The 19,393-nt window shown below is 44.3% G+C and overlaps 1 protein-coding gene across 2 annotated transcripts in view; it reads right to left on the reverse strand.

Annotated features, from left to right (window-relative positions):
* Window positions 1–19,393, reverse strand: part of DNAH2 (dynein axonemal heavy chain 2) — a 3,497,426-nt gene that overhangs the window by 1,956,971 nt on the left and 1,521,062 nt on the right. For both annotated transcript variants that reach the window (XM_078670326.1, XM_078670327.1), the window contains 2 exons: window positions 6,342–6,560; window positions 5,213–5,330 (listed from right to left, as the gene is read on the reverse strand). In XM_078670326.1, the coding sequence (XP_078526452.1) occupies window positions 5,213–5,330; window positions 6,342–6,560 (337 nt within the window). The remainder of the gene's footprint in view (window positions 1–5,212; window positions 5,331–6,341; window positions 6,561–19,393) is intronic.

The raw sequence follows: 19,393 nt of genomic DNA on the forward strand, positions 1-19,393 counted from the left end.
ACGAAGACCCGCCTAGTAAGGATACACTGTCCTACAATCTAGGGTCGAAACGTAGACTTCTCTACTGTTTTGAACTCCCACGGAATGGTTTAATGTATACAGCCAAATAGGAGATTCTGTATCAACAAGACACAAAAACAAAACAAAACATGATGTTGTTTTCTTACACACTGGTGTAGACCCCACGCTTGGGGATCTGTGTATTCTTTCTTGTGATTTTCAAAAAATGGTCACACGTAATTGTAAATATGTTTTTTTGAAACAGTGATGTCTAACTAGCAAGAAATGTTAAATTTTTTCCCCCTTGCACTTCCCTCTCCCTCTCCCCTTCTTTGGGCTTATTGAAATTGTGTTTAATATGTGTTTATTCATGTTATGAGTAATGAGCTAATGAATGTTTAGCACAGGTGCTGTGAAAATTAAAACACTTTGCACCTTGACTCGACCTTTTGTGAAATAATCCCACGTATTATACCTTGAATTGTGGAATTTGTTGTGTTTTGTCTGGGACCCCTTTTTCCTATACCGAATAAATACCCAGGTCCCACTGACTATATGGGTTCAACCCCAATACTTACTGAATACATGGAGAAGGCATCTAAAAACCTTGAGGCCAGCCAAGAACTCCAAAAAGCTTGGCATGACCAGAAGGCTGTCCTGACTGTGTACAAGCCTGGACAGAAGGTGTGGGTGCTGGAGCCAGTGGCCCCAGCAGCACTCAAAGACAAATGGTCTGGGCCCCACACCATCATTGAGCAAAAGGGAGAGGTCACCTACCTGGTGGACCTTGGAACTCCCAGGAGCCCCCTCAGGGTGCTCCATGTGAACAGGCTCAAGGCATATGTCGACAGGAAGGACATGAGCTTGCTCATGGCCACAGATGAGGGACAGGAGGAAGAGAGTGACCCTCTCCCAGACCTGCTCACTCAGAATCCTGATGATGGATCAGTAGATGGTGTTGTCTTTTGTGGCAGCCTCTCTGAACATCAGCAACAGGATTGTAGACAAGTTCTGCAATCCTTTAGACATATGTTCTCTCTGACCCCCAGTCAAACTGATTGGTGTACCCATGAAGTTGACACTGGAGACAGTCTGCCTTTCAAGAGTAAAATCTACCGACAGCCTGATCATGTCAGAGACTGCATCAAGACAGAAGTGCAGAAAATGTTGGAGCTGGGAGTCATTGAGCCCTCAGATAGCCCTTGGGCTAGCCCAGTAGTTCTAGTGCCAAAGCCTCACACCCAGGGTGGTAAGAAAGAGATGAGGTTTTGCGTAGACTACAGAGGCCTCAATGCAGTCAATAAGACTGATGCCCACCCAATACCAAGAGCAGATGAACTTATAGATAGATTGGCTTCTGCCAACTACTTAAGTACATTTGACCTGACAGCTGGGTATTGGCAAATCAGGTTAGCTGAGGAAGCCAAGCCCAAGACAGCATTTTCTACCCCTGGTGGGCATTATCAATTTGTGGTAATGCCCTTTGGTTTGAAAAATGCACCTGCCACCTTCCAAAGGTTGGTGAATCAAGTTCTCACTGGGTTGGATGACTTCTGTGCAGCATATCTTGATGATATAGCTGTCTTTAGTTCCACCTGGGAGGATCACCTGGTCCACCTGAGGAAAGTGTTAGAGGCACTGCAAAAGGCAGGTCTCACTATCAAGGCCACTAAGTGCCAGATAGGGCAGACACAGGTTGTATACCTGGGCCACCTTGTAGGTGGAGGCCAGGTTTAACCCTTGGAGAGCAAGATACAGACCATCAAGGACTGGGCTCCTCCAACCACCCAGACTCAGGTTCGAGCTTTCTTGGGCCTGACTGGGTACTATAGGGAATTTGTCAAGAATTATGGGTCCATTGTGACTCCACTTAATGACCTGACAAGTAAAAAGATGCCAAAGAAAGTTCAGTGGACAGCAAGCTGTCAGAAAGCATTCAATGACCTAAAGCAGGCCATGTGCACAGCACCTATCCTAAAGAGTCCAGATTACTCCAAGACCTTCATTGTCCAAACAGATGCTTCTGAGTTGGGTGTGGGAGCTGTTCTATCTCAGCTGAAGTTTGATGGTAACGACCAGCCCATTGCTTTTATTAGCAGAAGGCTGACCCCCAGAGAGAAAAATTGGTCAGCTATTGAGAGGGAGGCCTTTGCTGTGGTGTGGGCCCTGAAAAAGTTGAGGTCATACTTGTTTGGCACTCACTTTAAGATTCAGACCGACCACAAGCCCCTCTTATGGCTAAATCAGATGAAGGGTGAAAACCCCAAACTACTTAGGTGGTCCATTTCCCTACAGGGGATGGATTTTACAGTGGAGCATAGACCTGGTACTGATCATGGCAATGCTGAAGGGCTCTCCAGGTATTTCCACTTAGAGCAAGAAGACTCACCTGGTCAAGGTTAGCTTATTGTCCCAAAGTTTGGGGGGGGGGTCATGTAGGAGAGTAGGGTCTGCAATCCTATGATCACCCAGATTTTTGCTTTTTGCTTCACTGGTTTACGACTTTCCCTGGCTGTGGGCCTGCTAATCAGACCCACAGCCTAGCTGTTCTCTCTACTCCAAATTGTACCCAGGTACTGAATTGGCACTGGGCCCTCTCCAAGTCCCTGTACCCAGGGCTGAGGTGCACCCAGAAGTCTCCCAGGGGCTGCAGCATGTATTATGCCACCCCTGAGTTGACTAACTAAATCAGACACAACTGGCTGCTTGACAGCTGGGGCAAGGTGGTGTAATCACCCTTTGCTTTAGATATAGTATTCCTATATCTAACCCTAAAATGGACACATATATTCCTATCAGTCACTCCTATGGCAGGCCTTAACAATCCTGAAGGCAGAGTGCTTGGAATAATGTGAAATGGTGCTCTGGCATGAGCTGAGCCCGTTTGCAGCTTGCGGAACCAAGTCCTAATAGCTGTTCCATGATAACGCATACCATATACTCTTAAGTGCATTATAATCCTCGCGGTTATATGCCAACTCTGGTATCGCTTTATCAAAACATGTCGAGTAAGGTGTCATACGAATTGGAATACTAACCCCTCGCCAATTCTGGCGACGGGGTTAGCATTCCACCCTTCTAGAGGGACACGACATGTATGTAACCTGTAACCCAGGTTAAAGTCAGACATAGCCTCAGCTCCACAAGATGGATGCTGCCACCGAGACACAAGTCTGCCCTCCTGCTGCTGGGAGTCCTCCCAGCACAGGAGGCAAGGACAAAGGGTTTCCTGCCAGGGGCGGTGCCACCACCGTCCCAGACAGGATTTTGTGTATCCTAGGTAGGCAGGGCTTTAGAGGAAGGTGACTGCAAGTGGCACCCCGATGCTCACTATGCATAGGCCGGCTTGAACCAGTTCCAGGGGCACTCCAGCCCCTGATCTGGGGAAAGCCCGCCAAAGGAGAGGGGTGTAACCACCCCCCTCCTAGTCCCACCCATAGGGCAGGACTTAGTCGCGTGCCAGCCCCCTTTTGCAGGATAAAGGTAGGAGCAGGTCCCCTTCCAAATTAGATCATCTTTGAATCCTGAAACTACTTTCCACGAAAGGAACTCAAGACTTCTTCCTAAGATTTCTCCCTTGTGACTAAGGAGTAGTCACCCTGCAGCAGCAGGCACCAACCAAGCATCGCGGTCTGCTGTAAGTCCCCTCACCGGATCAAGACTGCCCAGCTCGACGAGAACCGGCTTCCCTGGCACCTCTGACCTCTACCTGCATCATCAGCCCAGCTGTGATTCGTGGGTGTGACGAGACCTCGAGGGACCGGCCATCTTCCAAGACTGCACGACGCTTGACCAGCACGACTCCCGAGTGACCCTCGACCGAGTGCTTTGGGGTAAGAGAAGCCCCAACCCTGAGCAGCTCCAGCACCGAAGTTCAGCTCCCCTGCATCCACGAGATCTGCGTGGGGCCCTTCTGCTCTTTGCTGCTCACCGCGTTGTCCAGGTCGCTTGCCCATTGGCTAGTGGCCCTCTGACGACGAATTTCAACGACAAACACCGCTGGTCTGGTTGCTCCAGACTGGCCCTTGCTCCCCTCCAACAGAGGAGCACCCTGAACCCTCCTGGTCCACTCCAGACGCCATTTTGAGTCCACTGCGTGGGCTTGCATTTGCCAAGACTTGTTGCCCCAATCCTGGGTCCAGCGACGTCGACAGCAGATATCTTCGTGGGACAGCTCGCACCTCCATCCTGGTCGCCGACAACGCCTCCTGGTCCGAGAGACTGCAGAGCCCAGCAGCGCCCACTCACCTGGTTGAGGTGACTTCGTCCGGTGCCACTCTGGTGCCCACCTAAATCACTGGCTAGTGATTCAGAACTTGGTCCCCTCTGCTTACAGGTCTTCCTCTCCTCCGATCCAGGCTTGGATCCCCAAGAACTTCTTCACTGGTCGCCTGCCAGCAACTTCTTTCTTCAGGCTCCTGGTTCATCAACGAAGAGACCCGACGACATTTGAACCCTATGCAGCCGCAGCCCCTGGGCTAGGTAAACCGAGTACTCCGGTGCTCCAGTGTAGACCAACTCTCTAAGTGTCTAGATCCACTTTCGTTTTTGACCTACCTAGTCGGGTTCGCCCGAAAACACTAACTTTGCTTTTACTAGCCTCCATAGACTTTTTCCCGCCTTACGCGTGAGAGTTCCCACTCTGCACACGACGTCCCTAGGCCTCCTGCTTGTAATCTAAAGGTTCAGTAGTCCAGTCCTAACGATTCTAAAGCCTATGAGAATAGTTACTTACCTGCTAGTATTTCGCATTCCACTTGTATAGTATATGGTTTTTCATGCTCCTCGGGTATTTGTGTAAATTGTGCGACTTTAAGTATTTCTTTAAGAGTTTTGTTGTGTGCTTAGCTCCCTGTCTCATAAAGAGCCAGGGTAGTCTTGTTATAAATAAATATACTTTATTTTTCATAACAACTTGTGTGGTGTCCTTTCACTTGGTGTTCAAGAGGTATATGTGATGGTAAAACAGCTGGCTTAACACGCCCTCTAGAGTTTAGCCTAAAGACTGCACGTGTCCATGCTACTAGGATAGCTGGTCTATCAGGTTGACTTACAACCAAACATCAATAAGGGTTGTTTGGACTGATACATAGTGTTCACTAGAATAGTGAGCACTGCATATCAGGCCAACTTCTCACAGTAACAACATAACAAACACATGAGATCTAAATCAAATGGGACTCTGTAACCAAGGAAGAAGTTTGCATGGTACCTGCACAGGCAATTCGCATCAGACTGGACAGAATGCCATCTGTCCATTCGTTGGTGGTCAGTTCATATTCTCCATACAGCTCTCCTAAAGAGACAGCCTTTGGGTTCAGTGGGTACTCCTTGTAGACATAATGAGACATGAAAAATCAGTAATCAGAGGTAAAGGTATAGGCTGATGATACACATAACTACAACAAGCATAAAACAGAAATAATCTAAATGGAGCCATCCACTAGGTTCCATTTAAAAAAAACAATCTATGGATATTTTATCCAACAAAATAACACAATTATAAAGATAGAACTGCCATGAAGACATTAATAAATATGATGGTGCCAGGGCCCTACAGCATAAATGGAATGGAGCATAAGCTGGTAGGCTGACACTCAGAGATGTTCACATCTCAAGATTCAAGATTCACAAAAGGCCTCTGCACTCAGGGGGAATCTCAGCACTTGGGCGGAATCTGCTCAATGAGAATTTTCATTGCAGATTCCACTCCCAGTGTGGAGTCTCTCCCATGACTTTGGGGCCCCTGCCATGAGCATGGAGACCCTTTCGAAACAAGCCCCTAGTGTCTTGCTGCCACTGCCCCACCTGCTGGGCAAATTCTTCCATACTGGCATGAAACAAAGGGCCTGTTTCACAAAGGGACCTACACTCATGGTGGAGGTCCACAGTCGTGGAGGGACCTCTGTACTACAGTTACCCATTGCAGAGGTCCTGCCACGAGTGTAGAGCTCTGCCACGAGTGCGGAGGCACTTTGTGAATCGACCCCAAAGTGTGTAAATGCACCCCCAATTACAAATCACATAAAATGAGGAATTCACAAAAACTATCTCCTCAGAGAAATCTCAAAAGAGAGTCAGGGCCCCAACTGTCTAACACTGCATTCTTCAATGCAGGCATCTAATTTTACAGTTTTATTTTTACAATGGGTTTATTTTCTATGTACGATTATCTAAATGGAAGTGAAGTACGTTTGTAAATTACAAAATAAGAAAACATAATATAGTGTTAAACATGCTGTGCATGTTTTTATTGGGTGTGTGCTAGACTAATAGGATCCTCCTGAGTCTTGGGGGGCACACAATCGATTAACAATGAGTACTAGGAGACATCAACTTACCCTGACAATATTGTAGCTAGTGTCACCTCCCTTATGCAGGGATGTCAATACTGCTTGTAAAGTACGCCAGGTGACTGTTTTTCCACTGCCTGTCTTTCCCACGATCATTGTTGAGTGGCGAGAGTTCTTGGTCTCATAGAGCTGGAGCACCTTGGTGACGGTAAATGGTGTCACTTGCAGACCCACCTGCCTCAGATCCTTCTCAATTTGTTCCTTTAACTGTGTCACATAAAAGGACAAAAAGGGAAGAAAAAAGATTACAGAGATGTAAAAAAATCTCCACAGCATGAGAATTACAAATGAAGCTATACATTTTGGGTTTCCTCCATCATCTGGATAGAGCAACTTTGAACACTAAGGGGCCTATTATCATGGCGGGCGGATGATCCGCCCGCCAAATCTCACCGCTGGACGGCCATTTACCCCCGCCACATTAGCATGGAGGGGGGTACCGCTGCGGACGGAAAGTCAGTACGCAGCTTTTCTGCCCACAGGCAATCGTCAAGATTGCCTGCCGGACATCCATATTATGATGGGTGAGGTAGAATGCCTTTCCATGGCAGAGACTCCACCATGGAAAGGCATACAGTCTTTGGTTTGGGGGGCCCGTTGCGGGCCCCTGGGTGTTGGAGTGTGGGGGGTACACATGGGGGTACCCATGGTACCCCCTTCATTGGCATGCGCAAGGTGGCTGGAACCGCGCGGTGCCTGTCACTATGTGCATGCCAATGTACAACATGCCTTTTTAACATTGTGTCAGGTGCTGCTTATAGCACCGCTTGCCACAATGTTAAATATGCAGGATGTTATCCTAATAGGCACAACGGGACCGCCACACCTCTGGCAGTCGGTCCCGTTTACCGTTACGGTGGCGGGCAGACTTTGTCCACCCGCCATTGTAATGGGCCCCTCTGTTCCTAACGAACAAGTTACTTACCTTCGGAAACCCTCTTTCTGGTGGACAGTGTATATTTTCCACAGCCTTGATTGTCTGAAAATCTGGATTTTATTAAAGACACAGAGGCTAATATTTCAATTAGTGCCAACACTCAGCAGCATATTTTAAAGCTTCTAGACTTAAGAACTTAGAAAATTCAAAACATTTCAAGTAGAATAAAAAACCCCAGCAACCAGTCCACTTTCTTCTTTATTGAACTGCGAATCTGGAAGTAAATGTACGTGTCCAATAAATTCCCTTCACATGATGCAGAAACCTATTTTTTCCCAAAAACTCATGAGAAAAAGAACACTCCACACAGAAATCCGTGACATCTTAGACTTGTCCAGCTGTGAAAATAATAAAACAAGATCAGGGTCGGGTCAAGAAAATCAAAACTTTAACTATATCCGCTGAAACGGGATCCAAACTCCTTTCCACACACCAGCAACTCCACTTTCCCCAGGCCAATCTATATGCCTTCCTAGAACCTGGTGCCCATGACACCTTAATAAACCTTGAAGCTTCATTAGAAAGTCCTGGCTTTTTCAAAACTCTCCTGAAAGATCCCAAGCCACTAATTGAAGCTGGCCCGCTTCCACTAAACTGTGAACCTCCCCCTGAGGGCCACGAAGGATCCCTTAAATACTGGCAGCAATACTGGAAGATATACAGTCATTTCCCACATGATCGGGTACCTTGCCTGCGAAGTCCAAAAGGAATTTATTACCACCACTGTTTCTTTACATTTGCCAATCATCTCTGTCACTCTGCTTATCATGCAAAAGGTGGAAATGCATACGCTTGAAGGTGTCTCCAATCTTGCAGAAAAGCATCAATCCCTGCTGCATCCAGGTCTGAATGCCAACTTAAGACCTTCTCTACCTGACAACTGAGTCTGTTTGCAAACAGATCCACCTGAAACAGACCCAACAAATGACCCAATTTCCAGAACACACCTCCGTCCAACATCCATGCACCGGAGTAATGGAAATTCCTCGAGAACCAATCTGCAACCAAGTTTATCATACCCGGAATATGTTCCGCCTGAACAGACAGGCCTCTCTCCAAGCAGTACCACCAATATATTTTTGCTATATCCAGTAGGCCTTCCGAACGCCCAACCTGTTGACATATCGTACAGCAGACACATTGTCCATTCTCAGAATTACCGAACATTTCACACTTTCCTCTGCAAATCATCTTATCGCAAAAGAACCTGTCAATAACTCCAAACAATTTATATGTAAATTATGTTCTTGCTCTGTCCAACGACCATCAGTTCTCAGCAATCCACAACTTGAACCCCAACCTTCCAAGCTTGCATCCGAGTCTTTTACCAGATCTGCGTTTTCTCCAAAAATTGCACGCCCATTCCATGCATCCATATTCCTCAACCACCAATTCAGTTCCTGTCTTGCTTCCAATGAAAGGCAAACGTTTTGTGAGTAATTCAAGCTATTCCTCAAGTGACTTGCTTTCAATTTTTGTAAGGCCTGATAATGCAAAGGTCACTGAAAAATAGCCTGAATAGTTGAAGAGTGTGGGCCAACAATACGGGCTAACGTTCTCAAACAAACACAATCTAACTTCAGCGTATTCCTTAATTCCTTTCATATCCTTTTCATTTTTTCTTTCAGTAACTTCAATAATCCTTCCACAGTGTCTATAACAAAACCTAAGAACTGTGTTTGTTGATTTGGCACAAATTGGTACTTTGTTTTGTTCTCTAAAAATACTAAAAACTCCAACAGTCTCACTGCAAGATTTGTGTGGCAAACCAAGTCTTTCTTGTTTTGATCCATAATCAAAATGTCGTCCAGATAAAAAAAATCAGACGAACACCCCTCTGTCTCAAATAAGCTGCTACAGGGCGAAGTACCTTCGTAAAACACCATAGTGCTGACGAAAAACCGAATGGTAAACACACAAACTTCCACAAGCTCTACTTTCACTGGAATCTCAAATATTTCTGATGTTCCTCCCAAATGGGAGCTGTCAGATAAGCATCTTTCAGATCCAATAGAGTCATCCAGTCCCCTTTCTGCAACACATCCTTCAACAAATGCATCCCCTCCATTTTGAAGTGATGATACATTACCCAATCGTTCAGTTCTCTCAAATTTATCACAGGACGCATCCCCTTGTCTTTTTACACCAACAGAAATATATTGCTCACAAAACCTTCTGTGCAATCCAACTTTCTCACCACAGCTCCTTTTGAAATAAAGTCTTGAATCTCCAAATCTATCAAATTCTCTAGATCTCTTTGAAAAACCAACCTCCTTGGCAAAAAAGTCTGCACTGGACTTCCTACAAACTCTATTCGAAAACTCCGAACAGCTTCCAACACCCAAGGATTCCTTGTAATCACTAACCAAGTTTGATAAAATTGGGCAAGTCTGCCACTCAATTTTAAGGGGATAACAGAAAGGCCTAGACATTTACCGATTGAGCCTCTTCCTCTTCCCTCCCCGCGATGGTATCTTCCCCGAGAGCTATTCCACTGTGAAAGAATCCACCTCCAAGAAAGGTTTGTTGACCTTTAAAACCTCTAAAACCTTGTGAGAAGGAGCCTCTTGCGATGCCCTGACCCCGGCCCTGAGACGGACTCCTCGTTCTCCCGGCCAAGCCAAAAACACTCTTCTGAAATACCTTCTTGATCTCTATTTGGGATTTTTGTAGGGAACTCAGTGCACCCACATACCTGGAAAGGTCCTTTATAAATGCATCACCAAATAAAAGGCCATTAGTCAAAGGCCCTTCTTCTTTCCCTGCAAACTCTGCCAATTTTGGATCAATTTTCAACAGTATACCTTTTCTTCTTTCAATTGATAAAGCCATATCGGCATTACCCAATAGACATATTGCTCTCTGGATCTACTGACAAAGTTCTTCCACATCAACATTTTTCTTATACATATGAGCTTCCTCAGCCATATCAAAGACCTTAGTTAACGGTCCCACAACATCCAGCCTATCTTGGCAGGACCTCAAACTCTTGTCCAGGCCCCTCCTTGGGTCACATCCCCCTTTAGCAATAAATGCAATAATCTTTGCATACAGCTCTGGAGTCGCAACCACCTTTTTATCAAGAGAGGGTCTAGGACATTCAGATCTTAATCTGATGTGGACCGCCTTAGGTATTTCTCTTTTAATCCATTATTCAATATACTGTGCCACATGTTTAGAGGGAGACCTTTCTCGTGATAAAGGGTGTTTAATTAGAAGATGGTGAAACATACACTGTCCAAAAGGATCCAAGATAGTGCCATCATCTTTTTTCACCTTTCCTTCTTGAAGAAAACCCCCTTCTGAGCAGAGCTCTTCCTCGCTGTCAAACTCCGAGGAACAACTGAGCTCTACCTCCGCACTACCAGGGGACTCATTGCAAATTATCACCTTGTGTTTATCCCCCATAGAATTTTTACCACTTTCAACTTGCAGGCCCTCATTCTGCCCATCATAGATGCCCTCAGCATCACCCATATGTCTGTCCTTCCAACAAACGTGTTCTACCAAAACAGACTTCTTTCTCTTTGCTAAACCATCACTGGTTGACACATGCTTCCTTTTCCGCAAAGCTTTTCTTGCTGATCCTTTAGCTACTTCAACCTCAGTAGCCAAACAGAATTGCTCCACAGTTGGAGTGGTCGATTTATGAGCAAGCAGCTCGATTTCTTCTCCATTCTTAGAGAAACTTCTGTTGTTATTTTTTCAATAGCCTTATTTATTTTCTCTTCAAGAACTCTCCATAGAACCCTCTGCCTGTTCCATTATATTGGGTTTGAGTCTCGGTAATGACGCTAAACCTCCTGTGATTCTGGGCAAACCACTTAATCTCCCCGTGCCTAACAAAAATGAATGTGTGTCCTCGTGTAACATAACTGGCGCTATGTAAAGCGCTCTGATACCCGATTCGGATTCGGGTCAAGTTAGCGCTATATAAAACTCCGCAAAAATAAATAAAGAATAGAAAAAAAATAACTAACTTAAGCACAACACCTAAATTATACAATAAGAACGATAGAAGACCTCATCAAAATCAAACAGTCAAAAAATTAGTCCTAAAGCACCTATCTAAATCAGTCTACCTACGACTTCTCCTCGCTGACTGAAATATTCCGATCCTGTCTGCCCGAGCGTTCTATCAGGACACACTTGCTACGGGTGCCTGAAGAATCCAAACAACTGTTACCAAAGAAACGTCACACAAAGAAACAGCAGTCTAGATTTACAGCGCTGTGCTCGCGCACACTACGTCAATACTCTGAGTGACGCGCAGCTCCCTCACAGAGTCTCTGTACACCGAAGACTGCTCACACACCGCAATGAAAAGTACTCTACCAACCGATTCCATTAAGGAAACAAAGACACAAAAAAAAGGAAAGTGGAGCTTCCAGAGCTAGATTTACAATCTAGAGCACCTACAGTCACCTCGTCACAGAAATAAAACACGGTTTCCTTAGGAAAACATTATAGGATGGGCAAACAACAGCCTGTGCAAAAACCTGTGTGAAAATTTAGCTCACTTGACACCTTGACTGAACTACCATCCTCACCAGTGACATCGCAAAAATCTTTATCGAAAATGGAAAAAAAGACACGGTTGTCAATGACATCCCCATTGAGACCTATGGGACAGGCCTCGTGGATGACCTTGAAAAGATATTGGTCAATGATGACTATGCCCTCATCGATGATGACCACTCTTTCAACAACATGAAGATGACACAATCAATTGCTAAAAAAAAGCTGAATCGGATGTTCTCAATCCTGAGAACTATTGTCCAATCTCCCAACTTCCCTACCTATCCAAAGTCCTGGAGAGATTGGTAAATAAGCAACTGACACACTACCTGGAAACCAATAACTTATTGGATCCATCACAGACGGATTTCAGGGCCACCAACAGCACGGAGGCCACATTGCTGGCCGTGCTAGACAACATCAGAATATGCACTGCTCAAGGTGGAGCAGTTGCGCTGATACTGTTGGACCTTTCGGCAGCGTTCGACACGCTTTCACACAACAGAATGTTGGAAATTCTCTATGATAAGGGAATTCACTCCAACGCTCTGCAATGGCTCAGGTCATTCTTAAGTAATCGAACTCAATCAGTTCGCCTGGGCCAATTCCAATCTAAACCCAGCACCACCAGCTGTGGTGTCCTATAGGGGGCATTACTAAGCCCCACCCTATTAAATGCCTATGTTTAATCTCTGGCCAAAATCGGCAGGAAGTGGGGAATCGGCATCTGCTCATATGCAGATGATACGCAACTGATGGCAGCACTGGAAGAAAGGCCTGAAGTCTCCAAACAAAAACTACATAATTACCTGACAGAGATGTCCCAATGGATGCATGAGCACTGTCTAAAACTGAATGCGGGAAAATCGAGATTCTACTTTTTGGAGGGGCCAAGCTTCTCTGGGACGCCACGTGGTGGCCACAAACACTGGGCACTGCCCCAAGTCCTAAACACTGTGCAAAAAACGTAGGTGTCTTTATCGACGACACCTTATCCATGAAGGACCATGTACGGATCCTTTGTGGTAAGGGTTTTGCGATGCTAAAATTACTAGCAAGACTGTTTTCGTGGATACCAATGGACTTCCGGAGATCAGTCATACAGGCCCTGCTGATAAGCCAACTCGACTATGGCAATGCATTATTCGTAGGCACGAACGAGCTCCTGTTCACGAGGCTTCAGATACTCCAAAACGCCGCTGCCAAACTGGTCTGTAACCAAAATAGGATGAGCTCTGCATCAATGTGTATGAAGACACTGCACTGGCTACCTGTGCGTCAATGAGCAGTATTTAAATTGCTCTGCCATGCCCATAAAGCACTGTACCAAAGCGGCCCAAAAATACTCCAGGATAAAATCGAATTATATATTTTCTCCAGGAGTCTGAGTTCACTACATCTAGCGTTGGCAAGAACAAAGCGTATTAAGAAAATTAGGTCCGGAGGGAGATCCTTCTCATATTTAGCGGCTAAAAAACGGAACGAGATGCCTTTGGATCTACGGCTCACCTCCAACCATCTATCATTCCGAAAAAAACTAAAGACCCATTTGTTCCCCAAAAACTATAGAAACATCTGCTCGACCCTTTTTTAGCTTTACCAGATCATGTGCTTCTAGCGCCTTGATATCCCTCTGGGATGATTGCAGCGCTCTATAAATAATATATATTTTTTTAAATGACCACCAAAGGATACCTCCCCTTCCACCTTCTACAACAACCCTGATGCTAATAAACCATCTCTTACCATAGACTGTAAACCCAGAAATGATATCTACTACCTCATCGATGACAGCCAAGTCAATGGCAACCTCGTTGATGATTCTATTCACTACTGATTTTTCAATGCCAATTTTCTTTTCACCTATGACCTAACATAAAGTTTACTCACCGAGATTGTGGACTCTGCATTAGAGGCAAATGTCAGCAACTAGAACATTGCTTTGGCATGCAGTGTAGAGTCCTACAGAGTTGGATGTATGTTGCGTCCCTGAGTCTGAGGAAGAGACCTTAGGTGAAGATGTCTCACAGGACTACGAGTATCAACCACATACCTCTGTAGCAGGCAAACCTCTTTATATTTATGGACCTCATTCCTACAGTAAGGAACCGGAAGTCATGGAGGTGGGGGAATGTTTCAAGCATGTGAATATAAGAAAGATCCAATGCTGGAGAAATGTGCATCCTGCACACCAAGAATACTATCCATTTACCCGGGTCCAGAGCAGATAGGATTTGGGTAATGCTAGCATTTTTATTTTGTCTTTCCACAGGAAGGCGTTTGGGGTTGGAGGTCCAATTAGGCCTGGGCGTCTATATATCATTAGGATGAGGAAATATCTAGTGTAACAACCCCACCACCTTTCTCCAAGTCTGCTACCTCCTACAGCAGGATGGACAAATGGTCTTTTGAAACCCGATTTGGTGTAGGAGGATTTTTGGGTGAAGAGGTGAGGAAAAGGAAAGGATGATGTAGACGTTTTGAACAATTTGCAAGGCTATCTGTTGTAAGTACAGGATAACCAACATAGGAGAAAGTGCTTGATTTTGATTCCGACTGGATGCACACATGACAATAGGCAAGCAAGAATATGGTTTCGAACAAATACCCATTAAGGTATCTTAGAAGGCATAATTAAATGGAATTAAGGGCTCAGACGCTGCTGCCTCAGACTATAGAATTTCCATCAAAATAAATGTTTTAGTCTCAATGGAGGGCAGCTGCAGTTCTAGTACTTTGGCTGAACAAAGAACCACCACTGCAAATGAGGCACTTTCTTCTGTTGATGGCCCATATGGCAAGTCAAGCACTGCTTCAGGGGAGATATCAGGCACAGTGGAGTTTTGTAAATTAAAGGAAAAGGCATCATCAGTGTAATGAGGGGGGATCAAGTCATCCTCCCCCCTGTCATCATCCTCATCAATGTCCTGGTATCATCCTGCTGTGGTCTAAGATCAGAATCAAAGCCAAAAATACAATGTAACCTCTGCTGCTAGCTGCAACAGGAAAGAAGCACACAATTAGCGCCAGGATGCACAACAACAGGTTGCGCCTTTGTAATTTCACATTGCAACATCTGTTGAGTTCAAGATCCGGCATAGGCATTTGTACTGGCTCATCCTCTGACATCAGTGGCATTGGCACTGGTGTTGGGGTGGTGGGAACCAGTGTGGATGACCATGGAGTAGGAGTAAATGTTTTTACTGGAGTCAATACGGGCCTGTAATGGTTCCAAAATGGACAGACGGCAATGGGGAGGGATCTGCAGGCGATAACCCAATTTCATTACAAGACCGGAGGCTACATTATGCATTATCCTTTAATAGCAACTCACAGCAGCCGCACTACATCATAAAGGATAAAGCTCTAGAGTTTACACAACAGTGAACAAAGGATGTATCCAGGAGATGATCTGCCTCTTTTAAAAGCGGCTCGCCAGCAGATAAGTCACTACTACTTACTTCTCCTTTATTTTAGACTTTTGGCTTATATTTTGTGTATTATGCTAATTTAAATCGTTTTCATGCCAATTTACATAATTTCCTTGTGGTTCTATAACATTTTCTTTCATCCTTTAACGCTATTTATAACTGCTTTATCTAACGTTATTGCCTTGTGTTTTTTTCGCCATGGTTTAAACCCTTACCCTCTCCCCGTGGGTGGCGCTGGCTTCCCCATTCCACCCCCCCCCCTCCCTATGGCCTTCCAATTTATGGTTGTCCCCCACCCTGAGCATGAGCTTTTCTTTATCCCCCTCAGCACGCGATCGCGCAGTAATTTTACAGACATTCTCCGCGTTTTTGCCTTATCTCCGCTCCCATTTCGTCCGCCTCACTTTTCCTTGGCTCTAAAGTACGCTTCAAATTAAAGGAAGGGGCATTAGCAACACCCGCGTTGCGTGCCTCCTTTCCAAAGCGACTTTCCTCTTTCTCCGGCGTTCCTTCATAACTTGTCAGTTGCTCTGCTTCAGCCGCCGGAGATACTATGTCTGCCTTGCGCATTTACCATTTTCAACAATTCTAGCCTTTTTTTCCCACAAATCCCAGTTTATTATCAACAATAACAAGAATATTAATTCCCTATTCGCAGTCATTTGTCTTCTTACCTCCTTACTGAACTTACCTTACCTCCCCCCCTTACATATGTATAGGCTGTCCTGTTTTCAGTTTCTATTTTTGGTAAATTCTGGTGGGGTTTTTTCAGTGTTTTCAATATCTTAAAAAACAGTTGTTATCAGTGGTTACACATTTTCACGCCACTAAAAACAACAGAAAAAGTGTTTTTCCGGAGTTTATGGAACGTTTTGCTTTTTTTCATTGCTTGCTTTCTGCACTGAAAGAACATGGTATATAGACAGTGTACGTATAGTGTATATGAGGTCCAAAGAGATTTTTGCAAATTGATCTTATTGTAGTACACCATACAATACTTCTTCAGTGAGTCTTTGGTCATGTGCGCTCGCGCTTTCCTTCCCATGTAAACTTCTGTGAAAAGGCCCTCTCAGCAGTCATAGCCCCTTGGGCTGAGAACCGTCAGCTAAGGGACACAGTTGGGATGACTCTTTCTTTGATGCCACATAAAGCACAAAATGATAAATATTTGCATTTTAGTTCCTGGGCATAAGAAAACAGTCAATAGCATCCCTCATTAACTCTGAAGACTGTAAAGATGCTTTCAGCATCTAACAAGTGGCAAGGATCTCCAACAGGGAATCACTTCAGCTCGGGTATCAATTTTGACAGGTCATCACACACATTTTTTATATACATAGCTGAATCACTACAAATACAAGTCAAGTCAAGTCAAATAAGTCGTTATTTCGACTACAAGTCATAAAAGATAACACAGTAAAAACAATAAAAGAAGCTCGACATTTCATACTTATTACATCCATTATTCGTATTGAGCAGAGAAGATTCATTGGTTAATCCATCCAATTGATACCATGTACAGGGTGTCCCAAACATAACAATTTAAGATAATAAATATTTGTGAATATAAAAAAATTAAAAAAAATTATTACCAATTTTGTGATTCAAACATTTTTGTTTTTAGGGCCCGATTAAAACAATGCAGTCTACAATAATTTCAGTTTATCCCTGCGTATTGACCACATCCATTTTAAAATGTTGCAAGTGCAATTACCATGCTATCCGTACAGTCTGTTTTTACAATCCTTAGCGCTTCGGTGCTACTTTGGATACCTTTCTGTATGCAAATTGGTCTAATCCATTTGAGGCGAGGGGCTTTATATGCTGGGCATATAAACAAAACATGGGCTAAACTTTCAGATTGGGCAACACAAAAAGGACACACATACTGATCTTTGTTAGTTGACCATTTGCTTGTAAATGTATTGATAGGAAGAGTTCCCACCCTGTATTGATGGAAAAGTTTCCTATCGGCAGGGATGGTAATGAGGTCCCAATAACGTTTGTAGGCAGGAGTATGTTTTTGTTCCAGAAAAGCCCTAGTAAATGATGGATCAGTGTGTTTCTGGATCTCCCTTTGAGCTATCATTGCCCAATATATCTCTTTTAGGGTCTTTCGTGAGGGAAAGATATTTTCAGATGGATTTTCCCATAATTCCATCATTCCTAAGGCTTTATATAGCAACTTGACCTGTCTAAACCATGGTATTTTACCCCCAGTATCCATAGTTCTGGTTTCCAGTAGCGCTTGAGCATAGTGAGAAAGTTCAGGCGTAACCCATAGCCTCCTCCAGTATGCAACTGATCTAAAGCTAGCTATGTCCTGAATTTTCTGACATCCCAGATCCATATACAAAGGTAACAGTGGTGTTGATGGTGGAAGCCTTGTTAGGCACCGCAAAAATTTATTTTGTGTGTGTGTCAGCGCTGAGACATCAGAAGTCCCCCACAGTTCAGCCCCATATAACATTGATGCCCTAACTTTCGTCTCATATATTTTTAAGGCTGGGGCTATTGGTTGTGTAACTGAGGATCTTACTTCTCTCAAGAGGACGCCTGCCAGCTGTGCATGTTTTGTGGTTAAGTAAGTCATGTGTGGCTTCCACTCCAGCCGAGATCCCAGTGTAATACTCAAATAGCTGAAACAATTGGTCTGTTCTAAGAGCTCCCCGTTCATAAAAACTGTGCCCCTCACCTTCTTGTGTCTATGCATTGCCATAAATTTAGTTTTAGACACATTGATAATTAATCCATGGTCATTGCAGAAAGCCTCAAAACAACCAATTGCTTTTTGAAGCCCTTCTTGCGTTTTGGAGATTAGAAGGGTATCGTCCGCAAACATTAGCAGGGGTATTGGGACGCCATTTTGTTTAGGTGCATCTGTATGTACCTCCCTATAATATTCGGTAACCCTATTTATATATAACGTAAACAATGTTGGTGCCAGAACGCACCCTTGTCTAACTCCTCTTTCAGTTACAAACTTATCGGTAACCTGGCCCTGGTCTCCCCACCTAACCTGAGCATAATTATTTTCATGAAATTTGATCAGGAAGGCAAGGAGTTCATGTGGCATACCTTGCTCGTGAAGCACTCGCCACAGCCTAGTGCGCGGCACGAGATCGAAAGCCGATTTCAAATCGACAAAGGCAGCGTAGAGAGTGCCCCCTCCACCTACAAATACAAACAATATCACTCCAATCTTTGTTGAACTTGGAAAGAACCTTTTTTGCAGAGCATAACAAGTGACACTGCGTTCCATGTTTTCCAAAAGTATGGTGTCACGTTTTCACCACTATCCCAGATGCTTGGCGATATATATACTTGTCACTATACCTTGCATTTAATGCCTAAAGCCTGAGTTGTTGGCAATTCACCTACTATCAATACTGACCCACTAGAAACTACGGTCTGATGTATTAAGGGTTTTTACCCATTCTCTGTGGGTAAATGTGATGACACATATTAGGAAAGATTTTTATGAAACTAGCCATTTTACTTATCAGTGAAAGAATCAAATGCAGCCAAAATATCAAATGTGAGTTTTATATGTCCTGATTCTCTACAGTTTATAAAATATGTAAACTAAACCTAAAACGTGAAACTAAACCCTGCATCTTTAGACCAAAGGCCATAAAACTGAAAAAAAGTAAAAGGAAGAAGAAACAATATTTAGTGGCATCCTTAAAGAACAAAACTCAAGCAGACTTTTGGCTTATATTTTGAGTATTATGCTAATTTAAATCGTTTTCATGCCAATTTAAATCATTTCCTTGTGGTTCTATACCATTTTCTTTCGTCCTTTAACGCTATTTATAACTGCTTTATCTAACGTTATTGCCTTGTGTTTTTTTCGCCATGGTTTAAACCCTTACCCTCTGCCCGTGGGTGGCGCTGGCTTCCCCATTCCACCCCCCCCCCTCCCTATGGCCTTCCAATTTATGGTTGTCCCCCACCCTGAGCATGAGCTTTTCTTTATCCCCCTCAGCACGCGATCGCGCAGTAATTTTACAGACATTCTCCGCGTTTTTGCCTTATCTCCGCTCCCATTTCGTCCGCCTCACTTTTCCTTGGCTCTAAAGTACGCTTCAAATTAAAGGAAGGGGCATTAGCAACACCCACATTGCGTGCCTCCTTTCCAAAGCGACTTTCCT

Source organism: Lissotriton helveticus, chromosome 12, assembly GCF_964261635.1.
Source record: "Lissotriton helveticus chromosome 12, aLisHel1.1, whole genome shotgun sequence".
In the NCBI taxonomy this organism is placed as follows: domain Eukaryota; kingdom Metazoa; phylum Chordata; class Amphibia; order Caudata; family Salamandridae; genus Lissotriton; species Lissotriton helveticus.